This window comes from Phacochoerus africanus, chromosome 1, assembly GCF_016906955.1.
Source record: "Phacochoerus africanus isolate WHEZ1 chromosome 1, ROS_Pafr_v1, whole genome shotgun sequence".
NCBI lineage: Eukaryota > Metazoa > Chordata > Mammalia > Artiodactyla > Suidae > Phacochoerus > Phacochoerus africanus.
This window is the reverse complement of record NC_062544.1, coordinates 17,839,511-17,858,519: the sequence shown is the minus strand read 5'-3', so window position 1 is coordinate 17,858,519 and position 19,009 is coordinate 17,839,511. Positions and strand designations below refer to the sequence as shown.

Genomic DNA, 19,009 nt, shown 5'->3' with positions numbered 1-19,009 from the left:
TACAGTGATACAATCCATATTTTGGAGAAATAAATGTCTGCATTGTCTTTCATTTATTCTTTCACATCTTTCAATATGTAGTTTTTCATTGCTGCTATGTGATGAGGTCTCACCTAGGCATGGGGCTATGGCAATGAACAAGTTTAGGAAGGCTTCATATGTTTATGGAACTTAGCTTCTCACTGGGAAAAATGAAAAATAAAAAAGTTAACCAATAAATGAATATGATTAATTGAAAAAAGTGAGAGGTACTATAAAAATAATAAATATTGAAGGTGTGATAAGGTCTGCTGGGGGTGAGAGTAAGATGGTCAAGGAAGGTCTTACTGACTAGATCTGACCTTTTAGTTGAAGTCTAAGTTCCAGGGAGTACCAACCATACTAGGCAACATAACTTTTCCAGTTGGTCATTCTTGGGAACAAGTTTGCAAGGCTCAAGGAACTTAGAATAGTTGTAAAAGAGAGAAGGCTGGTGTGAATGGTCTTGGTGAGTTGAGGTGAGGGAAGAGATCAGAGGGATTTGCAGACTCCAGGTCATATAGGACCGTAAAGGTCCAAGTAACAGGTTTGAGTTTTATTTCACTCTAAGTGCAATGAAAAGCCTTTGGATAATTAACCAAGGTAGACATGTGATCTGCTTCACGGTTCCACTACCCTGTGAGAGAGAGGGTCAGAAACAAGGAGATGGTAACAATGGCATTATAAATACTGACATACAATGGTGTCTTGAATTCAGTTATTAGTATTGGAAACAGAGAGATGTGAAGAGATTTGTGGTAATATTAGGTGATAAAGCTGCCAAAGTATGCTGCATAATCATTTTATACAAGTATCTCCAGGAATGTAAATATCAGAGCAAGGGGTGTACACAGATGAGAACCCTCTATACATATTTCAAGTGTTCACGAGGAAATTTGTACCCTTTAGCACATTATGGCAGTTTCTATCCTTTACCAGAAAGTATGCACAATATTGGCTATATACACAGGAACAACGAACAATCTTTGCTCTCAAGGAGGTGACAGCTTATGATGTTGAGAATGTACTTACTGTGAATGTGCGTACTGTGTCTTACTATGGTATTAATGTTGGTGATAATTTCTACATCAGATGTAATGTCTTTTCTCCCATGAGGGGTAAAAACAGAAATTTTTAATTTGGGAAATGGTTTGCCATCCTACCTTGGAATTCAGTCTTCCTGTGCTCCCTTTTTTAAAAGTGGAAAAGCAGAACAAAAATGAAAATTGTTTCTAAACATGCTCCAAATTAAAAGACTCTGCCCAAAATGATAGTAAGAGCTTTAAATTTGCTATTTGAACAAAATATCATGGAGTTTTATTCACATAAATTTAATTTAATTTATACTTAAATTAAACTTGCACTCACAGTTGCCATATCACAGATTTTATTTCCTTAAATAGTTAGCTCTGGAGTTCCCACTATGGTGCGGTGAGTTAAGAATCCGACTGCAATGGCCCATGTTGCTGTAGAAGGGCAAGTTCAATCTCTGGCCTGGCACAGTGCATTAAAGGATCTGGGATTGCTGCAGCTGCAGTGTAGGTTACAACCGTGTCTCGGATTCAGTCCCTGGCCTGGGAACTTCCCTATGCTGTGAGTACGGCCATTGAAAAAAAAATGTAAAAAGTTAGCTCTGGCCTACAAAAGCCAGAAGCTCAGATTCTCAGCTCAAAACCTCAATTTTGATCTGACACAATTTAAAGGAAAAAAATGCATGGTAATATTAGACACAGTTGTTATTCCAATGAGGAGTAAATAAGATGAAACTAAAAAATTTATTTTCTATCAAAATTATAAATTCTGAGCAGGGAGAAAAGGTATATCTCTGAAAATACCTAATTTTGGAGACAAAACTGTTACCCAGAAGACCAAGAATCAAGATTAATCACCAAAGCTCAAGATTTTAGCACAGTAGCAGCAGTTTCAAAGCTTAGGGGATGTGGTTGCAATACATAAAGCAAATTAAACAACCTACCTAATATCAACGACACAAATAAACCTTAAAATCCGATTACTAAAAAGGTAACAGGAGTCCTTGGTGGACACCACCTGAAACTGACCCCCAATACCACCATCTTCTCCTCGAACAGAGACACAGGAAAAAAGCACAAAGATACAGAAAATGACATAATTATATTTAAAATTTCTCCACCTGCATAAACATGCTTTGAAAAGAGAAAGGGAAACTTCCAAAGATTAGAAATGGTGAGGTTTCCAGAGGAGAAAAAGCATGTGGAAAACCATAGACATAAATGAAGGTATGGAGAATGCAAAAGCTTTGTATTTGAGCAACAATCAAGTCCAAGTGGAAATAAGGGTCATCCAAGTGCAACAGGCAGGCTTGAGACCAGGATAAGATGCTGCACCCTCCACAGTGAGAGTCTGGTACGTCCTGTGGCCAGAACAATGCCACTAGTCTGTGAAAGAAGTAAGTAGACAGAAGGAGCCTCAAGAATATATTTCTTATTACTTAATAAACACCTTGGCTTATGTTGGTATGTACTTCTTTTGGTTTGTCTTATTAATAGTTAAGCATTGTCAACTGACTAAAGATGTTGATTCAGGATGAGGTAAATGAAGAGAGAAATTTGGAAGCCATGCAAAATCTAGAACCACAGTGATTATAGAAATCAGCCTAATAACCTCATTGCTCTCATACTCCTAAAGTACCTACACCAGGATATCTATTAATTACAAAGAAAAATATTAATGTCACAGACGAGACATCTAGCAGATAGAACCTTAACCAACTAGTTAATGTCATAACCAGTGATAAGACATATTATTAACATCATGTTCCCCTTATATGATGGATACAGTGTTTCTTTGGTGATATTATTGCCCAAACTATATAAATTCAATCTAATCATGAACACACATCAGACAGACTCAAACTCAGAGATACTCAAGAAGATAACTGACCAGTACTCTTCAAAAGCGCTAGTGTCATTAAAGACATGGAAGGATTGAGGAACTCTCAGAGCTTGAAGGAGAGTAGGGAACAGAAGAACTAAGTGCAAGGTAGGTTCTTGGATCGGATCCCATAAGAGACAAAGGACATTAGTGAGTAAGTGGATTATATTCTAATAAGGTCTATAGTTTAATAAATAGTTTTATATTCATTTTAATGTCCTGGTTTGATATTGTTCTATGGTTATGCAACATGTTAATCTTAGAGGGATCTGTGTGAGAGAAGTATATGGAAACCCTCTGTACTATTTTTTGTTTGTTTTAAACTCTAAATTATAAGAAGAAACAAATGAAAAGAGCAAGGTAAGATAATGTTTTAGATAGATAAACTTTAGAATCAGTTTGTTCATATCTATAAAAATCCTGCTCAGGAGTTCCTGTCGTGGCACAGAGGAAACGAATCCAGCTAGGAACCATGAGGTTGTGGGTTCGATCCCTGGCCTCGCTCAGTGGGTTAAGGATCTGGCGTTGCTGTGAGCTGTCGTTGTAGGTCGCAGATACAGCTTGGATCTAATAGGAGCAACAGCTCCTATTAGACCCCTAGCCTTGGAACCTACATATGCCATGGGTGAGGCCCTGAAAGGAGAAAATACAAAAAAATAAATAATAATAATAGTAAAATAATAAAAATCCTGCTTGAATACTGATTGGAATTGAATTTAGGAGAATTGATATCTTAATAATACTTTTCAAATCCAGGAACAAAGTATATCTTTCCATTGATTTATGCTTTGACTCTTTATTACTTTAAGAAGATAAATGACAGAGAAAAAATAAAATAAAGTCACTATTTTAACGGTTTTCTTCATATTTTGATCCTCTGCTTCATCTGCCTACTAGTTTTTAGTTTACAGAGTCCTTAGGTAGGGGCTTTTATATTCTTTCCAGAACGGTTAGTTGTAATTAGTGAGAGAGACCCTGTGGTAGGCTTACTCCATCTTGTCCAGCATTGAAACAGTCAACTGGTCTTAGTTGTGATTTACCTAAGTCCTTCTTGCATTGTGATACCATGGATGTAGAGCACCCAGAAGTGGTTCACTTGTTTATTTTCAGTTTAAATAAGCCAGCTTCCTGAAGATAGTGTTGTGGATGGATGTAAAGGATATGTTTTCTACATAAAAGTTCAGGGGATTTTTCTTGTGGGCATGAGGGCCTAGCAGAGAGGGTAGAACACATAACCACTCTTTCCTTTGATGTCCAATAACATTTATTTCAATTCAGATATGCCTTCCTTGACAGTGCCACGATGTGTCATTCAAAAATAAAAGAAATTAAAATTGATGTGACAGCAGAATCGCCAGAGTCTGTCTGGGAGCATTTCTTAGCAGGCACTGCTTTGCTGACAAATAACAGCAGTTAGCATGTGACACAGGATCTCACGGTATTACCATTTATTTAGCCCAAAAGAAAAAAGTTTCCTGTGTCTAAACACATCTCAGCTGACTGATGAACTCCCGCACCTTCCCAACTGTACTATCTCCCTTAAATCTAAGGAGAGCTTATTAAGATGGCTTAAGTAGGCTTATCTTCTAATAAAGATAAACATCAAATCTTCCATTTTAGCTCCAAGAATTGGAAATCACTAAGAGTATTCTCTCAAGAACAATATAAATTGACTATTTTCTTTACGGCCTCTTTTTTTAGGCTATTTGTAACTTAGAGACCTGTAAAAAAAATCTATCTTCCATTTGCTGTTTTCTAGTTAACGTAGCTCATAAGTTTTCAAGTTTGCTTTTATTATAAATCAAAATGTCATGTTAGAGATCCTCAGACTAGTTTTGTACTAAAGCAGAGTGTGGCAGAGCAGTCCAGAGCACTGACTAAAGTAATCCACTCAAGTAAATTTCATATAAAACTATATGATATACCTTTAAGACACGAATATTCTTTTGTTAGAAGTTTGCTTCTATACTTCTCATTCAAAAGTCAGCAAAAATTTGTGTATTTATGAAATTGGTGAGAGTATTTAAAATTTTTAAAGGAGGATTATAATTTTCCTGTGAAACTGTATAATGTTTTTAGCAGGTAATATCTTGCAAGTCATTTTTTAAAAATTGCACATCCAATTTAACTTGTGTAAATTTTAGCAAGGGTTGGAAAAACTCAGACTTCACAGAGACTAAAGCATGTTGCCACAAAATTATGTGGATCCACATTTTTATCCACAAAAATTATGCAGGTATATGCAGATATCCCATAGGCATACCTTACTAGGCACTCATTCGTTCATGCACTATTTGTTCCCTAAGACCTTGCTAGGTCTGTTTTCAGAGATAATTAATACATGATTTTAGTTTATTGTTTTTTTTTTAAAGCCCTCAAGTAGGGCGTTGTGAACTGATTTTAAAAGAGAATGGTAATTATCCTTTTCAAGTGAATATTTGGTCCTTTAGTCATTCAAATGAGGGTGAGAGAGCAATTACATTGTACCCATAGTCCTTTACTGTATGAACATGTCACATATATATGTAAACGCTTTATTTATAATACAGCTTTTTGTAGTTTACAGATTATACTTGAGTTATACATTTAATTGTCATAGTCACCTTCTAGTTAGATCAGATATGTATTAAAAAACTCCACTCATAGTGAATGGAACTGAAGAAAAAAGAAGTTACATATATTTATATCCTAGAAATAGTCGGACAGTGCTAGAGCCTGAGACTCCAAGACCAGTGCTCACTTTATGACAATCTACTGCTTCTTAAAAGGAAAGAGCCTAGGCTGCTGATCCAGAAATCCTAGGATTAAAATTCTCATGATATATTAACTGAGCTAATATTGTTTAGATATGTGTGCGTAAGTCTCCATGTAAGGATAACCTCCCCTAGGAAGCTCTCCTTGATTAGACAGATCTGGATTCTCATTTATTAATTCTTACAAATATACTACTGTAATAAATTAGCCACTTCTTATCATTATATTTTTGTCTCACCTAAAACAGTCCTGTGCTCCCCACTTTGAAGAAGACTAATTACTGAGTAATTAGTCCTTAACAGCTTTCTTGCTGAGTAATATCTAACAAATTTCACAAGGATATGCTCTCTTTATGTGGGTACTTACTATGATGCCTGACACATATAGTGTGCTCAGAAAGAATGGGTTTAGTAAATTAATATCTGCATATACGCAAATCGTGTATATTGGCAGTGTTTGGTGTTTTCATGTCAGTGTGGATGTATTTGTCTATCTCCATGTCCATTTTGGTACAAAATAACAACCTTTTTTTTTCCCCCTTCTTTTCTTCTCAATTTCACAGGATTATACATTGACAATGTACTTTCAGCAAGCGTGGAGAGATAAGAGGCTGTCCTATAACGTAATACCTTTAAACTTGACTCTGGACAATAGGGTGGCAGACCAGCTCTGGGTGCCCGACACCTACTTCCTGAATGATAAGAAGTCTTTTGTGCACGGAGTGACCGTCAAGAACCGCATGATCCGTCTGCATCCAGATGGGACGGTCCTGTACGGCCTCAGGTCTGTAGTGACCATTTCAAAATTGAACTTTTCCTGAACAGAATAGTTACTACTTTTTATCAAAGGGGAATATTGTGCTATTTTCCTTAGTCCTCCTTTAATTCTGCTGATAAGCAGTTAAACCTCCTATTCAGTTGACATCTGAGAGCTTAGGGTAGCATGTTTACAAAGGGACTTATCCCCAGCTAAGCCTACGTCTTTTCTGAATTATCTTCCAGTATCAGCTGCTGATCCTAAAGCTCCTTTCTTTAAGGAGTAGGGATAAACAATATCAAAATAGCTTAGACACAGTGTTTCTTGAAAGTGCAAAAAATTGTGAATGTGAAATACTTGTTTGAGTGTGGCAGATGCTCAGTTGCATACATTGTTCCTGAGCTTTAGGAACTGGTTCTGGACCTCTGAAGACAGGAAGCCTTTTTGTGCTCTCTCACCCTTCAAGGAGCAGTCAGACTTGCAAATAAATAAAGCCATCCTCTCATGTGTACTAATAATGAAGTTATACTATTCAAGGTATGTGTATATCAGAAAAGAATTGGGATGCTCTGCTCTTTGGGTGAGGATGAATTATAAAAGATGACAGTTTCTTCTTTTAAAGTTTATTTTTTTATAAGAAGCAATAGCTGGTTCCCTGAAAAAAAAATGGAGAAAAAAGATATCACAATGTGAAGACTCCCTTTGCATTATTGGAGAAGAAACTCTATTCTGAAATGTTCAGTTGCCTCTAATCTAGACTTTGTTTTACCTAAACATGTGGTGGCTTTATCATAATAATGATGATAAAACGATAGTATTATTCATCTATTGAACACTTGCTGGGGGTCAGAGATTGAGTGAGCATACTCCATGCATTATTGCAGTTAATCCTTATAGCCTCATAAGTGAAAGCTGTTAGGATCTTTATTTCCAGTGAAGATTGTGAAGTTGCTCTAACTTTTCTCAGATGGCAGAGAAAGCAAGTGGTGAAGATGGGATCTGACTCCTTTTCCAAGTTCAGAGCCAAAGCTCTTAACCATTACACTGGAATACCTTTCACTCCCCATGTTTCTTATTTGTTGTATCTCATTCTCATTTATCTGCTGTGTTCAGCTTTCCTGACCAGAGCATTGTCTTAGATCATTATAAGGCAGCATCTTTTTTTTTTTTATCATATTTGTAGACAACATGGCTTTGGTTATCAAGGGAGGGCAAGAGTGAGGCACACAGAATGCATGTTTGTACTTTTTGTCAGCCAGTGGAGGTAAAGAGATAGACTGGATACAGGCCCTGTTCCATACCAGCCTTAAGAAATAGAGAAATAGCAGAAAGAGAAAATAATTTGACTGCCAGTGTCTGCAAAGACTCGCCTGAAGTGGTGACATTTGAAAGTACTTATGGAAAGAATTATCGTAGCAGATAGGTTGTGCTAAACTGATTGCTGGGAATCCACTAAGAAACATATGTTATCACAAAGACCTTAATGGATCCAGAGAGGCTGTAGTTTACACATTTTAAAAGTTAAGGCCAAGGGTAAGTCCGAATCCTGAAGAAGGCAGACAAGCATAGAAACGATAGGTTATTCAGCAAGAAATGAGCAGGGGAGGACTTGAAGTGGCAGATTTGGATGCATTTTGCCCAACAAATATTCATAGCTGTCATGTAGAAAACTATCTTTTGCTTTTCTTTTTTCCTGGTGATAACCACATTTAGAGCAAAAAACCAGTTATGTTCTCTATGTTATACTTAGTACTGACAAAGCACCTACACTGTAAATAAACTCAGTAAAGATTGTCCATGAATTACGAATGCACATATGTAAAGTTGAATGGATGGGAAAAATAAAAAATAAGAATGTCTTTGAAAATGAGAGAAAAGAGAAGTCTGATACAGATGATAAATATGTCTTCTTTATATCATTAAGCCAGTAATCAGACCGAAAGTGTGGTGGCTGTTCATTATTATCATTAAGACCGACTGGACGCCATTGCTATAAATCATTGTTCTCTCAGCCCCACTTGCAGCAGGGCTGTTGACAAAATATGCAGGTTCCTGAACATATCTAACTTGCATAATATTAACACTTCTGGATGAAGAAGGTTCATGAATTGTGATTGTTCTGCCAGTTGGGTAGTTAACTCTGAATTGGACACTGATAAGGGATTTTCTAGGAACTTCGTAAATATCCTGTTCTAGTACTTACTGATAAATAGAACAATTTATTTCATGGCTGAAACTTAATGCTGGCCAGATATACCTGATAAACAGCAGGAGGTTGATTTTCAAAAAATAAGTAAAATGAATTCAGTTAAAATTGCCACTACTGGATTGATTCATATCTGCTTAGTCCCTCCTCCTACTCACCCCCCACCCCCGCCAACCTGAGTCATTTTCTGTTGCTGACAGTCTAGTAAGAAATTTACCCTGTATCCATGTTCTGTAGAGAACATGGATATGTTGTCTTTTGTCCTTTTAGGGATGCACCCACAGCATATGGAGGTTCCCAGGCTAGGGGTCTAATCAGAGCTGTTGCTGCCGGCCTATGCCAGAGCCACAACAACACCAGATCCAAGCCATGTCTACAACTTACCTGACAGCTCAGGGCAACGTCGGATCCTTAACCCACTGAGCGAGGCCAGGGATCGAACCCGCAGCCTCATGGTTCCTAGTCTGATTCGTTTCTGCTACGCCATGATAGTAACTCCAAGAGTAGTAATAATATTAATGTTAGTAGTTAGTACTCATTGACGGACTTAGCCTGTACTTGTCACTGTGCCAGAACATTGTTTATATTATTTAATATTAACTTTATTTATACTTTTATATTTATATATTTTTTTCCCATCTTACATGAAGAAACTAAGGAACTTGTATACAAGGTTACATGGCTACTACATAGGAAAGCATAGTAACTTGAATTCAAATATGTTGCATTCCCATTCTGTCCTGCTTCAGTCCCATTCTGCCCTGATCCTTAGGTCCTGGAAAATGGAAATAAAGAATAGCAGAAGTCTTTCGAGAGTCTTCAAGGAAGAAAAAATAAATGTAAAGAAAAGTGAGATGGAAACAGCTTCCATTAGATCTTTAGATACAGACTTTTTTCCTAGAGAAGATCAGACTCGAGTCTTCTTTGGAAAGTGCATCTTTAGGTTCTGAGGTTCACACCAGTCCCAGTTTACTAAAGGATGATTTGTGCTGTGTGGAATCCTAGGGCACCAAGAAGACTGTTATAAAGAAGTTGGGGGAGTTCCCGTCATGACCTAGTGGTTGACAAATCCAACTAGGAACCATGAGGTTGTGGGTTCAATCCCTGGCCTTGCTCAGTGGGTTGGGGATCCAGCGTTGCCTCCATTAGCTTCGGGAGTAGCCCTAGAAAAGGCAAAAAAAAAAAAAAAAAAGACCAAAGAAAAGGAAAAAAAAAAGAGAAGTTGGTAATGGGAAGATTCATCAGTCAGAATAAAGCAAATTGAAAGGTAATCCTGAAGACTTAGACAGAGAACCCTGGAACAGGATAGGCTAAAAAATATCAAGGCAGTGACCAAGAGATTGTGTAGAACAAGGGCTCTGGGCTGAATGCCGTGCTGATTCAAGGTAAAAGCAAAGAACTTAATGTCCCTCCCCCTGAGATGCACAGAGATCAGTAGGGATGAGGGACCTGGAGGGGAGGTCATTTGGAGGATCTGAGTCGTTTGTAGTTTTCTTAGTGAAATTTTTAGGTGTTAAAACATATTAAATAGAAAGTAGTATGCAAAATGTTAGTTCTTGTTGAATTTCCTGGAGAGTATCTGGGTGTTGGTCACACTATTTTTTCAACTTGTCTGTTTGTTTGAAAACTTCTGTGATACAATTTGGAAAAGGAAAAATGACCTTGGAATCTCTGGTTCTATTATCTCTGAAATAGCATTCAAGATCTAAACATCTGCAGCCAAAGAATGGTATTTCTGATCTCTTGGAAGTAGAAAATTATCTACGGGACATCCACTTTTCGTTGCTATATCTGAAAAGGAGATCAACTCATGTCAAAGAATGTGAGCTCCTTGGGTAGGGTCTGTGACCATAGAAAACAAAGCAAAGCTATAAACCAGGGCAGAATGGTCTCAGCTCTACACTTAAAGCTTGGATAGCCTCCTTGTGAGGTCCTCCTCCTGCAAGGGTGTATCCCTTGCTCCTGAATGTACCACAGAAGCTCTGAGTCCACACACACTCAAACAGTATGTCTGGATGGCATAAGTGTTAAGAATAGCACCCAGCTAATCAACACACTTACATTAAGGTAGTTCAGGAAATGAACTTGGGAAGTTCAGAAAATGGAGACAGATTTAGAAATGTGGGAAAGGTTTTAGGCATTGTTGTTATGAGCTCAGTTTTAATAGTTTTCAGTTGGATTGTTTGTTTCCCCATCACCCAAAACATGGATTGGCAACTTATTCTCAGGTATTCTGTTGCTTTTCAGGTCGATATTCATTTTAGAAGGACAGAGTTCAGATGCTGTGCTGAGAGATAAATGGACACACTTGGGCAATGCAACTAACTTCCTTTAGAGAGTATTATGATAGTTAAACTTGTGTTTTAGTTTGGACTTTTGTCACTGACCTCTTGTTGAACCTTAAGCATGTTCTTTAGGTTTGAATGTTCTCATATATGTAAAGGGGGATGAACTAGATGTCCTTTTTATGACCACACCCGTGGCCTGTGGAAGTTTCCAAGCCAAGGACTGAATCCAAGCTGCCGCTGGAGCAACGCCGCATCCTTTTGCCCACTGTGCCAGACTGGGGATTTAACCCACACCTCTGCAGCAACCCGAGCCACTGTAGTCAGATTCTTAACTCAGTGCGCCATGGCGTCCCCAGTGTAATTTCCTTTTTGATACTATTTAGATATTTCTGTTGGGAAATATGGCCAGAGGTGGGGAGAAATGTTTTCTTGGGATTAACCTAGCTGTTCAAGTGGTAACACCAACTTTTCTTTGACCATGCAGGAGAATTCCTAGCAATATATGAAACAAATATTCCAAACAGATTATCTAATTTTATTCCAAAATAAAATCGGCCCAAATTATTTTGAGAACATTTCAAGGAAAAATGGCATCGAAAATATAGGATTTCTGGAGTTCCTGTCATGGCTCAGTGGAAACGAATCTGACTAGTATCCATGAGGATGTAGGTTTGATCCCTGGCCTTGCTCAGTGGGTTAAAGATCTGGCACTGCCCTGAACTGTGGTGTAGGTGGCAGACAGCTCAGATCTCTCATTGCTGTGGCTGTGGTGTAGGCCTGCAGCTATAGCTCTGATTTGACCCCTAACTTGGGAACCTCCACATGCCATGGGTGTGGCCCTAAAAAGACAAATAAAAGAAAAAAAGAAAAGAAAGAAAATATAGGATTCTGCTGATGAATCCAGCAAAAGCACCTTACATGCAAAAATCATGTTTAATCTGTTGTTCCTGTTATATCATAAAGAATACAAATATAATTTAGAGTCTTATTTAGTTAAAATAGAAGTTGTCACATTTCAGAAAGCTAGTAGTGAATAATTACACTGATCAGAGAATCAAGAGATCTGTATTCTAACCTTTCACTTAGTGGTTCCTATAATTATTCATTTCAATGCTTTCTGAATTTTATTCTAGCTCTAAAAAATCTGATACTCCTGTGGTTTTGCTAATCTGTGGCATATATACTTTTAGGATTCCTACCTTATTATGCATACAGCAATATTTATCATGATGTTTTAGAACTCTAGCAATTGTAGTTATTGTCTTGAAAAAAACTTCTGATTAATTATGAAAGCAAAAACAAAATTGTTGCATTCAGGTATACAAGAAAACCTGAATTATAACTGATGACATCTTTTGTGAACATAAAAATGCTTATTTTTTTATTAAAATTTAGAGTTTGAATCCCAGTTGGACTGCATATTATTTATGCTAAGTCATTAACATTGTATCATAGTGTTTTATTCTAAAAAAGTCTTCAACAAAAACAATTAAAAACATGTTTCCTGTTGTGACATATTACATAATTATTATTAAACATTTAAAAATAGTTATGAAAATATAGCTACCCTGAACCTACCCACCCAAAATTAATCATACCTCTACCTTGCTTTATACTCTTCTAGACATTTTTTTCTAGTAAAATAGCATTTAGGTAGTTTGTCATAAAAGCAGGTTCACATTACCCATACAATTTCGTGATCTTATTTTTTGTCCTTAACCATGAATGTACCCTAAATATGTTTGCCATGTCAATAAAACTCTCTTCACCATCATTATTTAACCATTATAAGATACATTTGGGAAATATTCCTTTATCCGATAGAGGATATGGATTATGGTTTTGATGTAAGGTAAAATATGTAGTTTCTGCTATAAAATGCGCAACTATATTGTTTAAATCTTAATATTTTAGTGGCAAACAGGTTAAGCTATTTGCGACAATTTATCATCTTTTGTTTGTGCTGTTGTAACTTGGGGTGTCGTTGGTTAAATAAGTGTCTCCAGAGATGTACTGCTGCTGATTATTAGGACAGTTTTTACAGAAGGAGCAACTTTCTTCTTCTTTCGGTAGTAGCTGACTCACCTAAAAATAGCTGTTTGTCTTTTGGTGTGAGGGGGGAGCCCTTGACTTCATATGTCTATACACCTCCCATATGCAACATTAGGTCAAGAAACATGTCACTTCAGATTAAAGGTTCACATTCTTAAAGAAAGATTCAGCGGGAAGCAGAAGGCAATTCAGCTACCTCCTGCTACGTATGTTCTGTCATTGGGAAAATGGCAAAGGATAATGTTAGTCTGTAATGAATTCAGACAGGCAGGGTTTATTAATTTTATCTTCTTCCTCTACTCCTAAAGCTTTACCAAAGGATATTAGGCAAGTGAATAACTGAACTGAACTGTAACACTCTGAATAACACACTGAACTGTAGCCTATTAAACATTAATATATCATTTTTTTGCTTGGATTTCCTAATTGGTTTAATTCATTTTCATAGAGATATTGAGTGCATTTTGTCAAGAACAACAGATTTTTATTAAGAACATCCATCCTCCTGACCAGAGTGTGAGACCCTGTGCTCTAGATTTCTCAATCTTCTGGGAAGTAGAAAAAAATCACTTTCATCTTCCCCCACCTCTGTGGGGAAAGGTGCAAAGATCCTGCTTAAAGGCCTGTAATCAATTTTTAAAAGAAATGACTTGCCTATCATTTTTCCCTATGAAATAAATATGTTTAGATCAGGAGTGAATGTATTTAGGAATAATTTCTGCCATCTCCAAGTTCACCTTCTTCATTATTATAGAAAAGAAGAGGGAGGCTCAGAGAGGAAAGTGCTTGTGCCAGACATCACACAGACAATTAATGGCAAAGCACAGGGTGGAATCCCAAACTCCTGACTTCTTTATCCAAGACTTGTTATTGTTCCTGCTGCTGCTGGAGTCGTTTGCTTAGTTGGAGTCATTATAGTCTGACTGACCTCAGCAAATAAGTCAAATCCAAATAAAAAATAGTAGAATCAGAATTGTCCCATTCTTCAGACCTTATAAATAGAGGCTTTCTAGATTTATTAGTCCTGGAAAATAGTCCCGGGCTCTTTTGGTTGCCATATTTTTGCTAGAGATTTTAGATAGATAGATAGATAGATAGATAGATAGATAGATAGATAGATAGATAGATAGATAGATAGATAGGAAGGAAAAAAATCTACCTGACTTCTTTTTCTTAAATATTACTGACTCATCACATTCCTATAATCAGTGAGTCTCTTTTGCTACCTTAGATGGGTCCCTAGGTGTCTTCATGCCCATTGATTTTAGTCAACTGAGAGCTAAATGTGGCAGAACTGAAACCAACAATATGAAAGGACTGTGGTGGAGGAGATGAGTGGTCAGAGAGCCCAGGGGTTTCAAAGCAGGGAAGATACCAGCTGCACTCCCAAAAAATACATGGATCTTGTATCAAAGGCCCAAAGAATGAGTACAGTGGTGGTGTCCTCAAAATGGGCCTTGTCTGCAAAGACAAGCATGGAAACGCCTTGATGCCATGCTCTTCACTGGCTTGTAAATGTATCTGTGTACAGCCTTGGTATACATAGCATAATCAGAAGTAGCACTTGCATGTTTCCAGTTTCTCTAGGTGTGAACCTGCTGGGTCACACGAAAATACTGGTGTTGCGGAAAGAAACCAGATTTTTCTTTTCTTTTCATTTCAAAAAACTGTCTCCTAGTAGATAATTTAAATTGTTGTTGCATATATGCTTGTATGTATGCTTGTATGTATATATTCCCACTTATAGGCATAAATATACATAGCCATCTATTTATAGATATGTATTTGTGTATGAATATATTACATTTATATGCAACTTTTTAATTTTATGTTAAAAATGAAGGAAATATGAGGGGCTCCATTAAATGAAACTTGAAACAATGCCAGTTGTCCTCAGCACTACAGATAAAGTCTTCTCTGATCACATTTGTTATAACTTTTGCACCACCCTGATTTCATGAAATCACTGATTTTTTTTTTAGTGGCTTTATTTTATTTTTTAAATGATTTTTATTTTTCCATTATAGTTGCTTTACAATGTCTTGTCAATTTTCTACTGTATAGAAGTGACCCAGTCACATACACACACACACACACACACACATATATATACGTTATTTTTCTCACATTATCCTCCATCATGTTCCATCACAAGTGACTAGATACAGTTCCCTGTGCTATGCAGCAAGATCTCATTGCTTATCCACTACAAATGCAATAATTTGCATCTATTAACCCCAAGATCCCAGTCCATCCCAGTCCCTCCCCCTTGGCAACCACACGTCTGTTCTCCAAGTCCATGTGTTTCTTTTCTGTGGGAAAGTTTATTTGTGTCGATATTAGATTCCAGATATAAGTGATATCATATGGTATTTGTCTTCCTCTTTTTGACTTACTTCACTTAGTATGAGAGTCTCTAGTTCCATCCATCACCCTACAGAATGGGAGAAAATAGTTTCAAACAGTGCACCTGACAAGGGCTTAATCTCTAAAATATACAAACAAACTTATACAACTCAACAGCAAAAAAAGAAAAAAAAGTTGAAAAAATGAGCAAAAGACCTAAATAGATAATTCTCCAAAGAAGATATACAGGTGGCCAACAAGCACATGAAAAAATGCTCAGCATCACTAATTATTAGAGAAATGAAAATCAAAACTATTATGAAGTACCACTTCACACCTGTCAGAATGACCATCATTAACAATCAACAAATAACAAATGCTGGAGAGGGTGTGGAGAAAAGGGAACCCTCCTTCACTGTTGGTGAGAATGTCAACTGGTACAACCAATATGGAAAACAGTATGAAGGTACCTCAGAAAACTAAATATAGAGCTACTATATGACCCAGAAATCCCACTCTTGGGCATATATCTAGACAAAACTTTCCTTGAAAAAAATCACTGAATTTTGCTGGTAGCTCTTGCAAACAGGCAAAATATAGAGTTAGATCAGAGAGTATTTGTAATGAGTTCACTCATGATAGGGTTTTAATTACACAGAGACCTGTTCAAAGCAAATCTAAATGAAACCTTGTTTAATTGAGGTAGTTATAGTGGTGGTGGTAGAGGTATGATTTATGGAGTACTTTCTCTATGTCTGGGTCTGAATTATTTATATTAACAATCCTGTGAAGCAGACTACTATTAGTGCCATTTTATCATTGAGGAAACTCAGGCTTTGGGAAAGTGAATAACTGTGTAGTGAGTTTCTGGGCTTGGTATTGAACTCAGAGCCCAGGATCTCAGTCCCTTTTGCAGAGACGGAGAGAAGATTGTCTCTGTCCAGGTAGTTGGACGCAAAAGACTCTTGGAGAAAGCAGGTACTAAAAATGTTGATGGAAGGAGAGAATGGAGAGCCTACATTTCCAAGGCCCCTGAAAGGAACTGGTATGAGTCATTCTTCCCCCACCTAGAGAGACTGTCTTAGTCATCATTCCTAAATAGGTGAGCAGGGCTCTCCCAGCCTCGAACAGGACTCCACAGCAGGGACAGTTGATTGGCCCATAGCTTTTCCCATACATACAGGACATAGAGTGTATTCCTCAGGTGTCATTTAATATCATCAGCCCTCCTTTCATTTTTTATTCTTGAATGGATTTCTTCTTTGCAAATGTTTACATGCAGAAAGTAATTTTTGCTTCATTTTTCTGAAGACCCACGTTCAAGAAAAAGTAGTATGTCCTACAGTTTGTTATTTGGGGTACAGGGATTTTGAAATTCTGTTTCAGAATTGTACATCCATATTGTGGAGTTTCAAGAAGGTTACAGAGTTGGGAAAAGTAATCACTATAAGATTAGATTAAATCTCAGTTTAGCCAGGAGACCACATGGCTGCTTCCTGGAAACTGAAGTCCCCCTTGCAAGTCATCTTGTCCACAGACTTTCCTACTCAGTAAAAGAAAGCCAGTTATTACTTGGTAATCCAGATCTAGGAGGAATTATCCAAGTCACCTATCTACTTTCATGTCAAGGATTTGTAAATGTCCTCTCATTGAGATTCTTGACCCTAACTTTGGCATCAATCCTTTCATCCTGGAAGGGAAAAGCAGAAAGAGTACTGAGCCATTACCATGCCTCTAACTGACAAACAACTGGAAAAGTACCATTGTCTGTCATCCTATTGCAGAAGGTCCCTGAGTACACTGAAGAAAATCTATATTTATTTTCTAGAGCAAGTAAAAAATATTTATTTTACAGAGATCTATGTCAACCTTATTCTCCATGGGCAGAAGAAAAAGGAAGGAGATAAAACATTACCCAACCTCTAGAAATCACCTCCAGACATTTTTTTAAAAAGACTTGCAGTAAATGTTTAATTACTTGATTTGCTAAATGAGTGGTAATGGAGGAATTCTAGTTCTTCCCGATGTCTTTATCCTGGAGGTCACAAATACAGCAAGCCAAACTACTCTAATAGGTTAATGACTCCCATCTCAGTCACCGTATTATGAAATGCTCAAGCGTTTTACTTCTGAGAAGTATCTCATTATCTTAACTCTTATGTACGGAATAAAAGGCAACAAAATGCTAAATGGCCATAAATCCTCGGAGGAAGATTCTAATTCCATTTTGGATTGTTCCCACTAGCCTTAATAGAGAAAATAATTAGGACTTTATATTATAGCAGCTGTACAAGGCTGACAACTAAGGGAAACTCCTGAATAGACCAGAATAAAGACTTGAGCTGCTACTGGCATATTTGGAGCATGAGTTTGGGACCTGACTGCCCTGTTTCAAGGCCTTCCTCTATCACTGACTACCTGTACTCCATCTTTCTGAGCTTCAGCTCCCTCTTTGGGAATATAGGACTTCATAGTTTGGAGTTAGTAGATGCAAACAATTACATTTAGAATGGATAAGCAATAAAGTCCTATTGTGTAGCACAGAAAACTATATCCAGTCTTTTGGGATAGACCATTATGGAAGATAATATAAGAAAAGGAATGCATATGTATTCATGATTGTGTCAGTTTGCTCTGCAGTGGAAATTGACACAACATTGTAAATCCACTATACTTTTTAAAAAATGAAAAATATATGGTACTCACAGAACTGTTATAGAGATTAAGCAAAAAGATATGCCATGAAACATTTCATAAAGTGCTTGGCCCATATTACATGGTTTGTAAACATTAATTGCTATTACCAAGTTTGCTACATGTATCTGACTTCTACCACCTCTCTTTCCCATCATGACTCACATGAGATGATATTTTGCAAGAGGTAGTGGTGGTATTAAATCCTTATACACCAACACTGTGCCAGCTGCTGGGGATACACACAGGCAAATGAGACATTGAAAACTTGAGACCCCAAACTTGAAGGTGAGTGGGGGAATATATGTAAGAGAGAGATGGTAGAGGGAGAATAGGATGAGGGCTAGGAGCCAAGTTCTGGAGTTTGTTTTTATAGGCTTTGTGGCTTTTTAAAAAGTTACCTAATCACTTTAGAGTGGAAATAAAAATATCATTTAACTTACAGGGATATGGTCAAAATTAAACACTATAGCCCATATAAATTAGCTGGCACTTAGAAGGTTCCCCATAAATGATTGTGGTTGTAGTTATTGCTGTAGTTACTAAGATAATTATAATAGCCAAAATTAATTGGGTGCATGGTGTGTATTAAGAGCTGTGCATACAGTGTATCTTCTAATCCTCAAATAATCCAATCTAGTAGATACTGATATCCTTCCTCTTTTTTTTTTTAAGAGGAGAAAACTGAAACTTTAAGCAGCTCATTCAGTGGAGTACAACTAGAAGTGTAAAAGGTGGAAATAGAACTCAAGGTGACTTGACTCCAAAGCCTATACCCTTAGTGCTTTAAGTGGTTCAATGCAGAGAAATGAGCCTTTGCATGGGCTGGGAGATAGCAGAGCTGACATGGAAATAACAGAATTTTCATAAGGTAATAGCTGAATGCAGTTATTCATTTTGACTACCTAACATTAGAACTTTATGTAGTGTTCCAAAAGGAAGCTTGAGAAAATACTAGCAGTTCTAATATGTTTAATGAAAC

At 37.1% G+C, this 19,009-nt stretch overlaps 1 protein-coding gene across 1 annotated transcript in view; it reads left to right on the top strand.

Annotated features, from left to right (window-relative positions):
• Positions 1–19,009, top strand: part of GABRB2 (gamma-aminobutyric acid type A receptor subunit beta2) — a 254,571-nt gene that overhangs the window by 74,989 nt on the left and 160,573 nt on the right. The window contains exon 4 of the mRNA XM_047753648.1: positions 6,248–6,468. Coding sequence (XP_047609604.1) covers positions 6,248–6,468 — 221 coding nt within the window. The remainder of the gene's footprint in view (positions 1–6,247; positions 6,469–19,009) is intronic.